This window comes from Cydia amplana, chromosome 16 (genome assembly GCF_948474715.1).
Source record: "Cydia amplana chromosome 16, ilCydAmpl1.1, whole genome shotgun sequence".
Classification (NCBI taxonomy): domain Eukaryota; kingdom Metazoa; phylum Arthropoda; class Insecta; order Lepidoptera; family Tortricidae; genus Cydia; species Cydia amplana.
In genome coordinates this window covers 15,701,529-15,715,717 of record NC_086084.1, presented here as the reverse complement: position 1 = coordinate 15,715,717, position 14,189 = coordinate 15,701,529, and the positions used below count along the sequence as shown (strand labels likewise).

The 14,189-nt window shown below is 36.2% G+C and overlaps 1 protein-coding gene across 1 annotated transcript in view; it reads right to left on the bottom strand.

The window, feature by feature from the left end:
• Positions 1–1,217: 1,217 nt before the first annotated feature.
• The window catches only part of LOC134655085 (phospholipid phosphatase 2-like), a 100,974-nt gene continuing 88,002 nt past the window's right edge, over positions 1,218–14,189 (bottom strand). Inside the window, exons 4-7 of the mRNA XM_063510548.1 lie at positions 11,078–11,298; positions 4,747–4,870; positions 3,317–3,499; positions 1,218–1,372 (exon numbers count right to left, since the gene is read on the bottom strand). Coding sequence (XP_063366618.1) covers positions 1,247–1,372; positions 3,317–3,499; positions 4,747–4,870; positions 11,078–11,298 — 654 coding nt within the window. The 3' untranslated portion in view covers positions 1,218–1,246. The remainder of the gene's footprint in view (positions 1,373–3,316; positions 3,500–4,746; positions 4,871–11,077; positions 11,299–14,189) is intronic.

Here is a 14,189-nt window from a genome sequence, read left to right as displayed (position 1 = left end):
TATTTATTCACGTAAAGTAGAGAAACATTGTAGTAACTCTTATGATTTTTAAAATTCCAAATAGCCCCACGTAATGGTAAAAGTACACATTGTAAGATAAAAACAGAGCGAAGTCTTCTATAATCTCACGATATACTATCAGACGCATATAGGCACCTTTTTCGACTTCCGTTGTTCGTTTTTTTCTTCTTCATAATTTTGCTAACGTACAGTTTCAAATAATAACAATAGATTATCTAAGCTAGACTAGCTAGAGGCACAGATGTCGTAGAATGACAATGACACGTTTATTAAACATAAATCATATTTTTTGCCATTCTTATTTAGTTAGTCGTTAAGCCTCAAGTGTTTTTTTAGAAAAAAATAAATGAGTTTAGACTTAGACGATTTAGGCATGAAGATTGAAGTCTTAAATGCATTAAGACAGTCATCTTTATTTGTACTTTTTGACTTTAAGAAAGAATTAATGTCAAAAAGTTCAAAGATATTTACAAGGTGGGTACATTTATTGCTTTTGGATGTTACAAATTATCTGATGTACAGTAGAAACGTTCTACATAACGATAAGTAGCTATGGATACGATTTAGTTAGAACTTTAAACAACTTGTGATTATTAATAAAATAACGTTTTAAGCAAACACAATTTGTTCCAAATCCAAATGATTACAATTATGTAGTGAGTTATGGGCTACCACCAGTCACAAATACAAAAGTTATTAGGTTTTAAGTCATTAGGTACCTAAGTTAGGTAATATGGTGGTCCTCTATTATTTCTATGCAGTACTCTATTATTTAAATACATTGAAAGTCTTTCATAAAATCACTCAAGTCACTAAGATGCATTTAAAGCGAATTTAATGTAGGTAATATGTATCTAATAATTCTTTCGTTGTTTATTATCATTGATTGAAAGTATGTCACATCTGTTTATATGAAGAATTTTTTTTTATTTATTTATCATAGATTGCATCATAATACATAAACACGTTCAAACGAGTGAAAGATAAAAGTGTCCTTTACTAATTCCCAAACACTAAATCTCACTTAAGAAATTTATTTAGATTTGTACGCTTTAAACACTTACACTCAAATTGCTACACGTCAATTTTCCGAACACTCTTCTATACGTATCATGTATATTCACTAAAGTTCGCAATCACCCCAGCCGGGGTGAGATTGTCTATTGCAAGCGTGCACACCTTCGGGACTGCTAGGGCACGTTTGGCACGCTTACACAGCCTGGGGCTAGGGCATCATGACCCGATTAGGCAGGAGCTTGGTGTCAGGGTTGTGGTGGGTCCCGTCGCTGCTGGAAATGTCGCTGGTGCTCACGACGGTTGGTTGAGAGAAGTTTTTGCAAAGTACTAGTACCTGAAAGAAGAATCATGTAGTACATATTGCGTACAGAATGGTCACGGTGAAATTACTTCACACACTTCGTAGAGTCTGTGCGGAAATAGAAGAGTCGTGGGATGTAAGGGAACCCATACATTCTACAACTCTTCTCTTTCTGCATAGACTCTAGCAGCAGTTTGACTGAAACTTAAGCCGAAAATGGTGGTACATATATTGTACTATGTGCCGATTGGATTTGTTAATTCATCGTCTTGGATAGGTAGATGCCTAATTAACTAAAAATTGATTATAACTTTGTTCTTTTCTATCATACACTACATTAATTTACGGGTTACTTATATATTTACACTGTCGGGTAAAGATTCCAATTGTAACAGAGTCTAACTAATGGTGTTATTCATAAACGCTTGTCATCTAACAAGCCCTTGATAATCGTTTATCCTAGTATCCTATATCTGTCATTTTGACATTTGTGTTTGTCAGAAAGGGATGTATTTTAAGATTTGTTAAGTTTTATGAATATAGCCAATATAGGGGTAAATAAACTACTTAGAAACCCAACTAAAACACTTAAAGTACATGTTACAAAACGGTTCTCTACAATCTCGAGTCGTGTGTTCAGTTATTAGCCATAATTTGCTCTAATACAAGATCGTGCATAGAAACGTGCCAGTTCTAGGAACATTTGTTTCGAGTTTTGTTCTGCAGGCTTAATGTTGCAAGCTAATGTACTTACTAATTTATCTAAGTGTAGTGTAGTAACACTACTGTATAGCACCGTAAATAGCTACAGGAAATTTAATATGAGGGTTAAAAACTGCTGGAAAAAACTTGGGAAAAGGGAAGCTATATCCGGATTATATACATAAATATTACAAATCCTATTCAGAAGCCGAAGAGCATCTAATTTAGGGTCTCCTCTCATCTATCGACGTGTAATCGGTAAAAGCCGATAGAAAAAAGGATAAAAAGATAAAAGATAGTTTATTCAAGAAGGCATAATTACAATATACAGGATTTACATATATACGTAATACGAGCGAACTTGTGTTTGAAATTAGGGAAGAAATACTAGTCTCACTTCATCAAAATTTAAACTGCAGGCCCAGTGCAGGTGCAATTATATGCAACCAATAGAAGAATTGAGATTCTGTAGTTTGGTTGCAGCTTTGATAGACTACAGAAAACCTTTCTACTAATTGGGTAACACGGAGCCGGTTGGCTGCGTCTTGACAATTTATAGTTAGAATTACTTTCTTTATAGCTACCCTTATTTCTCATGAAATAAAACTATTAAAACAGATTTATCGCGTATATTATAGTAGTTTATGCAACAGTGATATAATAAGGGTTCTTAAAATTCAAGGGTCGAAGTTACAAAACGAGACGTAGTCGAGTTTTGTAAAAAAAGACCCGAGAATTTTAAGAACCAATTATGAGCTGTTGCATACATTACTTTTTCTATGACAGCTGCAGCAAAAAAAAAGAGTTATTATTAAAAAAAGAGTTATTATTTAAAAAAAATTGAGTTATTATTTAAAAAAAAAAGAGTTATTATTGTAAATGAAAACATACCTCTTTCAATCAAGATGATCGGAACTTGTATCTTTAAAAAAAATAAAGCAGTTGTATTATACTCATAAGATGACTGCTAGCAGTCATCTTATGAGCCTATAGACAAATCATTCAAATGACATTGCTTTAGATATCACTGTCAGTCATTTAATTGACACATTTAAGTGCTGGAGTAGAAAAAATTTATACTACATCCCGACGTTTCGAACCCTTTACAGCGTTCGTGGTCAACGGACGACATGATTAACTATTGTGGTAACCGAAGACAATATAACCCCCTCATTTCTGTTAGAGTATGTGCGGAAAGAGTTTTGGATCCCATACATATCACGATTCTTCTCTTTCCGGACAGACATTAAATATTTGAGAAGAATTCAGACTTACCGTGTACAAAGCGCTGAGCATCCCCATACTGGCGCCCGCTAGCACATCATACCAATGATGCCTGTGGTCCGATACCCTTGACAAAGAGCACACCGCGGCGTACCCCAGGCACACAGCCTGTACCAGTGGCACGATCAGCACGGAGCGACTGTGCCAGCTGAACGCACGCCGCTGGAGGTACCACTGCAAACAAGAAAGAATTTAAGGACTGCCATAAATAACATATTGAATTACACAAACGGGTCTAACGCGATATAATTTCATTGTTTTTACCTTTAATAAACATTAAACTTTGACGGGTAGCTGCAATTTCTTTGTCTACCCCGAACATTTTTATTAACTAATTTCGGGTAGTTTAGTGGTGTTTTATTAATATCTCCGTTGACATTTGTTGGGACGTCAGTATTTCCGTGACCACAGCTGGTGCAACTCAGCTGAAACGTCGGAATTAAAGGTAAAAACAACGAAATTATATCGCGTTAGACCCTTTTGTGTAATTAAATATGTGTACAAAACGCGAGAGTTTAAAGTGTTATATTGCCATAAATAACGTCAATGAGGGGAATACCGTCTATCAGGTAACACCGTTTACAAGCTTTCGTCCCTTTTACTCTCGAGCTTGTAGGTACACATATTCCAACAACAAAAGGTTGGTAGAGCAGTTTTATTACCCCATCCCATCATAACAATAAGAATTAATTATATGTAAGAATGTTTATAAGTATTTTGTATTGTTTTTGTAAGTGTTTTTGTATTTTATTTTTATATCCATATTATAAAATAACCTAACTTAAGACCAAAAATAAATAAAGAGAATTAATTATAATAACAACATGGGGTTACAAGAAACACATAATTTTAAACCTAAAATAATCATGTCTCAAGATCTTTGAAAAATTAGGAAAGGGATGTCTTTTTATAATTAATTTATAATTATTTCCATTTACTTCTTAAATTATTGGAATAATATGTACAGTCACGCTCTCACGCTCCGTGATTGTTACGTCATTTAGGGTTCTAGCTAAATTGGACATTCCATAGCTTAAGTATGCTATAACCAATTTATCTAGGACCCTAAATGGCGTAAAAATCTCGCGTGGTGACTGTACTTAACCGTAGCTCACGTAGCTGCTTGTGGATAATCCATACTCATATTATAAATGAGAAAGTGTGTCTGTCTGTTACCTCTTCAAGCTTTAACCGCTGAACCGATTTAGTTGAAATTTGGTATGAAGATAGTTTGAGTCCCGGTGAAGGACATAGGATACTTTTTATCTCAGAACTCACCTCTTAAGGGGGTGAAAAGGGGGGTGGAAGTTTGTATGGGGAATCGTTAAAAAGCAGATTGGGTAAAAATAAGCTACCCAAATTACTAACTCCACGCAGACGAAGTCGCAGGCAAAAGCTAGTAGTTTATAAAATGTACTTACCGCTAGAAAGAGTCCGCAGTAGACAGAGAGAGAAGCGTGTCCGGACGGGAAACTTCGGATAGCGTCGATTCGCAGGTACTGGGAGTAGTCAGACGTGCACGTATATTGGGTCACGTATGTCGACCTGCGGGAACAAGTTACATTTTATACTGTTTTCATAACACTGATTTGCCGTTTTGAATGGTTCACGGTTAGATTCACCGATATTTCGAAACATCCACCCGCTATCTTCAGTTAAGTACCCGTGAACAAGATGCATGTAACTGCGTCGAAATATCGGGAAAATAGTAATAGTAGAAAATAATACAAAAGGTGATCACGGTCAATATCCCGTTCGATATAGGTCTACTGATTTGCTGGCTCCCCAGAAAACCAGCGCCGTTGACCACGCTAGTCGTGCCAGCATTGCTGAGTGGATAGTGGATATACCATTTCGGCTTCACATCTCTTTTTCTGTTTTATTTGGTTCTCTATTGTTTCCCATAAAGTTTTAAGTCATAATACTCATAATGTATTGTTGACTAACGAAAATGCGGACAATTTTCGTCATAATTTGGTTTTTCTCAGAAACGCGTAACTTTTCAGGATTGCCATAAAACAACGCGTAACTTTTCAGGATTGCCATAAAACAAACCTAACCTATCTATAGGATAACCTTAAGAAATTGCTGAAAAGTTAACGGTTTCAGAATTATGACTAATGATATAGTTACATACTAGAACAAATTAAATTATTTTCAGAAAATATTTTAATTTGTTATTATTTCGAGTAGTCACACTACTACTGAAATAAATGTCATATACTCAGAAAAAGTGACCCAAGCCTCTAGTGCCCCAGGCTGGAATCGAACCAGCGTCCTCTGCTATCGCGGCAGGGGGCGCCATAAGTATGAAGTGCGTATACTTGGAAAAATTCGACCTATGCCGCTGTCCCCCGGTGGCCGAGAGGCAACAGGCACCTGTCGCGATAGCAGAGGACGCTGGTTCGATTCCAGCCTGGGGCACTAAAGGCTTGGGTCACTTTTTCTGAGTATTATGACATTTATTTCAGTTTAATGATATAGTTCGTTTTTTTAGCATTAGAAATAAGGTAAACAATCTTGATGTGTCTTTTAATTGAAAAACACATTTTAAAAATAAGTTACGGCAAATATGTAACAATTATGAATCTAATACGATCATGTATATTCTGCTTTAATAAGTAATAGTTAGTGATTTTTAAAAAGCGTTTTTCAATTAAAAGACATGTCAAGATCGCTTACCTTCTTTCAAGTTCTTTTTATGCTAAAAAAAACGAACTATAATGTGACAACGTGACAATCATTACCTACATTATGACTTTCAAACATTATGTCAAACAAAGGGATCCGGTTTTATTTACTTCTTTGAATTTAAGAAAGCCCCCAATAAGGTTTTACGACGGTGAAACTCGCACAGAATTGGGTAGGGGTATGTATAACCGCTTGTTCTGAAGACTCTTGGTCGGGGCTAGAGATGGGCGCCGGCGGGTAAATACCGGGAAAATACCCAAAACTACCCAATCTACCCGATATTTACCCGTATCTACCCAAATTGTTGGGTATTTAAAATTTGTTCGTATAATTGAAGAAATTCATTAAATAAATAAGATATATCTACATTATTATCGTATAAATATGAAAATAAGTTAAAATAAAGTACACAAATCACAATCACACAACTTTTTTGTACACAATTAATGTAAATTTTTTTCGACGAGTGCATTTTGTTCACTGATTTGTGTAATTTGTGTTGTAGGAATGTTAATTTAATTAAGCTATTGTATTATTTACATTTCTTTGTTAATTTGTGTACCTATTATTATTTTATGTATTTATATTTTTCCTTTTTTTTCATTTATTTTTATTTTACCTACTATTTTTAAATTATTTTCATAATTTGGATTTGATATTTCTACATTTTATTTATTGTTTAATACAGTAATTTTATCGTTAGGTATATGGCCAAATTTGATTTACTGAAACCGGTATGGATGAAATTTTGTCTGTATCTAGATTTTTTGAAAACACAATATGATCCAGTAGGTGGCACTGCTATAGGTATATAGACAATTAGATATGAGCGCCGATAGGCATTTAGCCGGCGGCGGCGCGCCGGTCAAAATTGGTCGGCGGCGGCGGCGAAACGGCGGCGTGGCCTTGAAACACCTTCGATTAATGAAAAAAGAATTCAAACCAAAATTTTACCGAATAAACATGTTTTTTGCTGTAAGAAAGTCATGAAAAAAATGCATTTTTTATTTTCAAGGATAATTTATTGAATAATGGTACGAAAAAAATTGATAACGTATAAACTTTGGATAAGCGGTATCGCGCGGCATCAGAGGCGGTTTTAATCTTGGCGAGGCTCTCCGGAAAAGAGGCCCTTATCTTTTGTGCTAAGTTAAAAATTGCGGATTGACTGTATCAGGGAAACGTCTTGTCGACAGTCCAAAGAAAATCGAGATCCGTCATTAACCAATATCGATTCAACAAAACCGATTTATGTCAAAAAGTGAGACCCAACGCCGAGCTCCATGTAAAACCGAAGACTTGATTTCGACGCCTCCCAATGCGAGGCCAGAGGATGAGCTGCAGGTAAGCATACAGCTAAGAATCGAACGTCAAGTGTAAGCTTGGCTGACGGCCGAACGCCTGGAGCGCCGATTGCGGCGCGCTTCTGTGCGAGGCCGAGCTGCAAGAGAGCAGAGCGAGGGCGCAGGCCGATAAAGACTGAAGCCATAGTGTTAAAGATCTGGAGCTTTCCTGCGGGCGCATTCGTGCGACGCCAAAGGCCGAGCTGCAATGGAGCTAAGATCGGATAAGGACCAATGCTCAAGCGTTTTAAAACAGGCCGAAAGTTGAGCTCCAAACAGGGCCAAAAACTTGCAGGTTCAGATAGCGGCTTAATTCCATGCGAGCGATGCAAGGCCAAAGATTGAGCTGCGAGAGAGCAAAGCTTGAAATTTGAACAGTGGCCAAGTTTAATTGAGACCCGATTCCGACGCTCTTCCATGCGAAGCCAACGGCCGGACATTTGGACGTGGAAACGCTTAATATCTCAAAACTAACCCCATTTTATACCTTTTAAAGACGTTTAACCATGCTTGCAATGGTTAAATTCGCGATAAATGTAAATGACTGACGGCGCCGCCGCCGCCGACAAAATTTTGTCGGCGGCGGCGGCGCGCCGGCGCGGCGCTCATATCTATAGCCAATAGTGTTTTCAAACAATCCAGGTACAGGTATACCGACAGCAGCGCCACCTACCGGGTCCAATAGTTTTTTAAACAATCCAGGTATCCGTTGAAATATACATATACACAAAATTTCATCCAAATCGGTTTCAGTAAATCGAATTTGGCTATATACCGATAGCAGCGCCACCTACCGGGTTCATTTGTTTTCCCAACCCTTCAGGAGCCCATTGAAATATACACACAAAATTTCATCCCAATCGTTCCAGCCGTTTAAGAGGAGTAGAGTGACAAACACACGTATTGTAGAATATGTATTAAGATATTAAACATTTGACAAATTCCTTAGTCAATACAAATATTATACATTTTATAGAACTACATGAGTATCAAAAAAACTGTTATTTACATTATCTCAATTCAATTTATTACTCCGTTTCCAACTTTTATTTATACCCACTCATTTGGGTAGAAAAGGTAAATACCGGGTAGATTGGGTAAATACCCGATAAATACCCGATATCTACCCCGGGTATTTACCCGCCGCCCATCTCTAGTCGGGGCCGGGGCCTATGCAATCTTACGGCTGACATGATGATGAAATAATTTATGAAATATTATCATAAGTAATAAAAATAAACCTTAGATATGAAAATATTAATTTACTTACCTAGTATTTTTACGTTCGTGCTTGCATATTGTTTTACATTAATTTTAACAGCATTACATTAATTTTACGACTGTAAAAGGTTAGAAGTAGGTTACAGATTGCTACATATTGGCTTATCAAGAACCTAATCTCGTTCGATATTGTTTCCTGCACGCCGTTTTAAACCGGATTCAGAAAAAGGAGAAATTTTATTGTTTTATTGTTGATTTACAATGATGTAGTGTTAAACCAGACTGCCCAGCAAGAATTGCATTGTGGACATTGTGGTGCGTCGGGGTAAATTCGTAAGTGGGATAATTTTGAAAATGGTAAAACGCAAGGCATACTTAAAGTCGCGCTTGACATATGGATTTGCGCGCGCATTCTTCATATTGACCAGTTTGATTTGAATATATTCTATCGTAATGACGTTTAAAAACGTTTTTTTAATCACTATTAAAACATTAAATGTGTGCTTACGTATGAGCATAAGTAAATTTTCATCATAATCCGGTCGAGGCACTACTTACTTCCGTAGTCACTATTATCCAAAAAGGGATACATTTTCTTTATAACTTTTTCACAAGTTTTTGGAAATAATCGGAAACAATCCATTAGCGCCTACCTATTGTTATAATACACAGTTATTGTGCCTCACAGGTCAACATATGGGGCATTATCTATGAAAAAGGACCTTATTGTCGATGGCGCTTACGCCGCACAGCGTCGCGCGGCTTTATATTTATATCAGAGCATCGTTAATAATGACGTAACCGCCATCGACAATAAGGTCCCTTTTCATAGATAACGTCACATATACTTAGCCGAACTGTGTCAGTAAGTTAACATGCTGACATATCAACATCTGGTCGAATCTTTAGGGCAAGGGGCAGCTATTATCAAATTTTGCAGAAAGGGAATGTAGGGCGATCTAAATATTCTAATATGTCATGAATATGTAAACAAAGTTATTGGAACTTTTACTAGAGTTATCATGTAGTTTACGTAAGCTTTAATTGTTTTAAGTAGGTTTTTTTTAGCGTTACAACTACTAAAAGAATCACTTAGATAATGTTGACATTTATTTATTTAATCTTTATTGCACAAAAGAAAAACCTTATGGTAGAAAAGGCGGACTTAATGCCATAAGGCATTCTCTACCAGTCAACCTTATTCCTACGCTTCATTCCAATTTTCATATTGTTTTATACAATTTCAGTGTCTACTTTGTTTATAAATAGTCACTACTCGAATATTATTCATTCAGTCAACTAATACATGTAGGTAGTGTTTGGCACAAATTTTTTATAACAACGAGAAAAACATTAGGTATTTAATACTTTGAACATTTTTGAAAAGAACATGTAACTGGTTCCTTGGTTTACAAAATCTTTAATTTAATACCCAAACTAAACAACCTGTAGCATTTTTTTTTCTGTATGCATTCTCGCCCCATTCCTAATTCATTCTTACTAGGGTTTGCTCCCGGGAAATACCGGTACCGAAAGTACCGGGAATTCCCGGGATTTAGAGCCAAGCAAAGAACCGGGATTTCAACATTAAAATCCCGGTACTCCCGGGATTTTCGGGACTAAAATTTCCGGTACAATATTTGACTGCTTTCTGTTACTTAGCATGAAATATCATGTTTTATAAAGAAAATAAATATATTTTATCAATCTAAGGCTGATGGTAATACTTTTACGCCTAACCACTACATTAAAATATTTTTTTTTAAAAGTCAATGGGTTTGACAATGCCGACAATATAAAATTGCGTAGTTTGATACTTTAAGTTAAGGGCATAAATGTTTGTACGATAAATAATTTTATACGAACAATTAGTTATTTCATATTTGTATACTAACTAGAAGCAAAAATAGAGACAATTTTGTAATTAATAAAATACTACTTTTAATTCAAATTCAAACACGGTATAAGAAACTCACATATGATAATGATATTTTAAATGAATTAATAATTCTGGCTGAATAATTTCTTGATTTGTCGTATTGATAGTTCTGTTATTGTTCGAAGGTCCACAGCCCATTTTGAACGCATGCGAAAATTATCAAGGTTTTTTATCCTTTTTCACAAACCGTCTTGCATATTTAAAAAAAAATGATGATATTACTGAGCCACAATTCAGTTTTTGCCAATCAACAAAGATAGTAAAAATATCATGTAGTTTAGGAAAAAAAACAAATTATATTAATGATTGTGTGACTTAAAGACACATATTATGGTACAAAAGAAGTGTGTACCTTCACTGTGCTACGTTTTTATTGTTTTAAGAAAGATTCGTGGTCGTTTTACGCTTTTTTTTTACTGAAAATTGATGTGAAAAATGATTTTTGAAGGCAGTCCCGAAAGTACCGAAAATACCGGGAAATCCCGGTTCCATTTTTGCCCGGTACCGAAAATCCCGGTTCTTTTAAACAGTACCGGTTCCGCAATCCCTAATTCTTACCCCTCACAAGTCTCCAATTTATCCGGCTTGCACAACTCGAAGAACGTCGGCCGGGGAGACCCGACCACGCACTTGATCACCTCTAATATGATCAGATTGAACACGGCGCCGTATATGTAGTCCTTGTAGATTAGGGCGGCGGTTTTCGCGCTGGTGGATAGTCTGCTCTTCTTGAGCGAGTACTCGTCGTCTCGGTGTAGAGAGGTTTCTACTGCCCATAGCTAGAACAAAGTAAAAGCGGGGTGAGAAGAATCCAATGTTTTAAAACTAGGGTAAATTTGAATTGCGACTGAAATGTGTTGATGTGAATTCACTTTACACCTTGGTGACGTGTGTTTACGTTTACGTTTTAATTTTGTTTCAAAGTTATTATTTATCTTGATTTACACATAAAGAAAAGGTGACGAGGCCCGAAAAGGTGGAGGCTGGATTCGAACCGGAGTGTCTTTAGCTATCCGGGCTACCCTTAGACCACGGAGTTCATGGCGGTACGAGGGGTGTTCAAAATATTCTCGGTATGAGAATGAAAACAAACAAGTACGAAAAGTTTGATATTTTTATTTTTCAATATACTCCCCCCCTATGTTCATACACTTAAAAGATCGATCAATTATTTTTTTTAATCCCTCGTAAAAATATTTTTTATCTTTCGTGTAAAAATGCTCCTCCACTGCCGCCTTCAATGCTTCATCGTCAGAAAATTTATTTCCACGCAGATCCTTTTTAAGATTGGGGAGCAAAAAGAAGTCGCTGAGGGCTAAGTCCGGACTATACGGTGGGTGAGTAACAGTTTTAAACCCACATTCAACAATAGCTGCCTTGGCAATATGAGCAGTATGGACGGGGGCGTTGTCATGCAGAAGCAGAATACCTTTGGTTAACTTTCCTCGCCTCTTTTCTTTAATTACATCCTTTAATTGACGTAGAATGTTAGCGTAGTACTGTCCTGTGATATTTACACCTTTTTCTTTATAATCGATTAGTAATACTCCTTCACAATCCCAAAATATCGTGGCCATGACCTTGCCAGCTGAAGGGATGACCTTGAACTTCTTGGGATGAGCTGAACCCTTAATGTGCCACTGCATGGACTCTTGTTTACTCTCTGGGTCATAATGATGAACCCAGGTTTCATCTCCAGTAACTATTCTTTGCAGCACCTCATCAGGATTTTCACCGCACAGGTCAATAAAATCGGAACAACAAGCTACACGCATGTCTTTTTGAAGCCGAGTCAGCATTCGCGGAACCCATCTTGCACTTACTTTTGACATATTAAGATGGTCATGTATAATATCATGTACGGTACCAATAGAGAGATTGGTTACTTGTGCTATAGATTTTACCTTCACTCGACCATCTTCCAATATAAGTTTTTCCACTTTATCAATATTTTCTTGTGAAGTAGCTACTACAGGCCGGCCAGGTCTAGGGTCATCTTCAATACTCTCCCTTCCGCGTTTAAACTCGCTTGACCACTTTTGAATGGTAGATAAAGAAGGAGCAGACTCACGGTAAACACAATCCATTTCCTCTTTTATGGTTTTTTGATTTTTACCCTGTTTTGTCAAGAATTTTATCACGCATCGATGTTCTAATTTAGTTAACATTGTCAATTCGCACATGATGTTCATGTTTGTTCAGCAATTGCAGAAAAACAAAAGACCATCTCGGTTCGAATTATACTTTTTTTTAATGTCAATGAATAAACCTTAGCGGCCAGTAACGAAAGAAATTTTAGAAGAGGTCGTAAGATATCAATACCGAGAATATTTTGAACGCCCCTCGTAGCTCCTAGGTAGCCCGGATAGCCAAGCATAAACATGGCTGTATGCAGCAACGGCCAATATTATTAGCACGACGAGCACTAGTAGGTACGTATACCTTTGAACTTTGTTTCTTGTTTGTACTGATATTTAGCCGGAACCACGATTATATAGAATTAATTTTGGTGTTTTCCTGGTTCGTTAGTTAGATATCCATAATTGTAAGAATTATTTAATATTGCATGTCGTATGCTGCATTGGCTGTTTGCGTAATTTTTCTTTCAGTTGAAATCGGCTTACAAATTTACAAAACTTATACAACAATCCCCTTATTCATAAACGTCTGCTAAGTTAATCAGCTGATGATCGTCGTTTCTCCCTCTCTATGACATAACGACAGATAGGGACAAACCATCAACTGATTAAGTTAGCAGCCGTTTATGAATAACGCCATATGTATTTATTGCTTGCTTTACTTTTGTACAAATAATTGCCGTACAATGAATTTATTTATAGAGTGTGTTCGGAAAGAGAAGAGTCGTGGAATGTATTGGGCCCCATACATTCCACGACTCTTCTCTTCCGCACAGATTCTATAACAAATGTTAAAAAGTAATTATACAGTCATTTGTAAACTAAATCGTACTACAGATTAGTACATTCTGAACCATGTAAATTTTCAAGCTATTATTATCATAATTATTCAGAGATCAAAACAATGGTTGAAAAAAACATGTTCTAATTTTTATACACCGATAATGACATAGCTGTTCTGACGAGAATGAGTCTGACAATTTTTTAAGTTATTCTTTTGTATACTTTTCAAAACATGCTCCTTAAAGTAATCGAAGATGATTACAATTTGCAAAAACCGAATGGAATTCTCTCATAATTTACCATATTTTGCAAATGGTTGTACCATTTTATGGTTTAACATTAGCGGATATGTTTAAATGTCTGACGCACGTCTGTATACTTTGCATAAAAATGTAGGCAAATAATTGACAATTTACGTGTGAGATTGCAACAATTTTGTGTTTGTTCTTGTCCAATTATTTAGAGATTTGTTTTTTAAGCACTAAATTATTTTCTACTGTTTAGGTTATATTTTTTTGGATATACTGTTTTAAAGTGCTTAAAAATGCTTCTTAAATACGTATTGTGTGTTTTCAATCGCTCATAAATCATCTAAATATTATCTAGCCTTTTATCACCCTCTTTCACACATCATTTTAATTAGGTTTAGTTACCGTATGTTACCTACTCTTTTGTAAGCCCCAAGATACAGGCTCAGCCTAGTTTGGTGCTTACCGGACACCTTTGTGATTGCCTACCTATTTTATTAT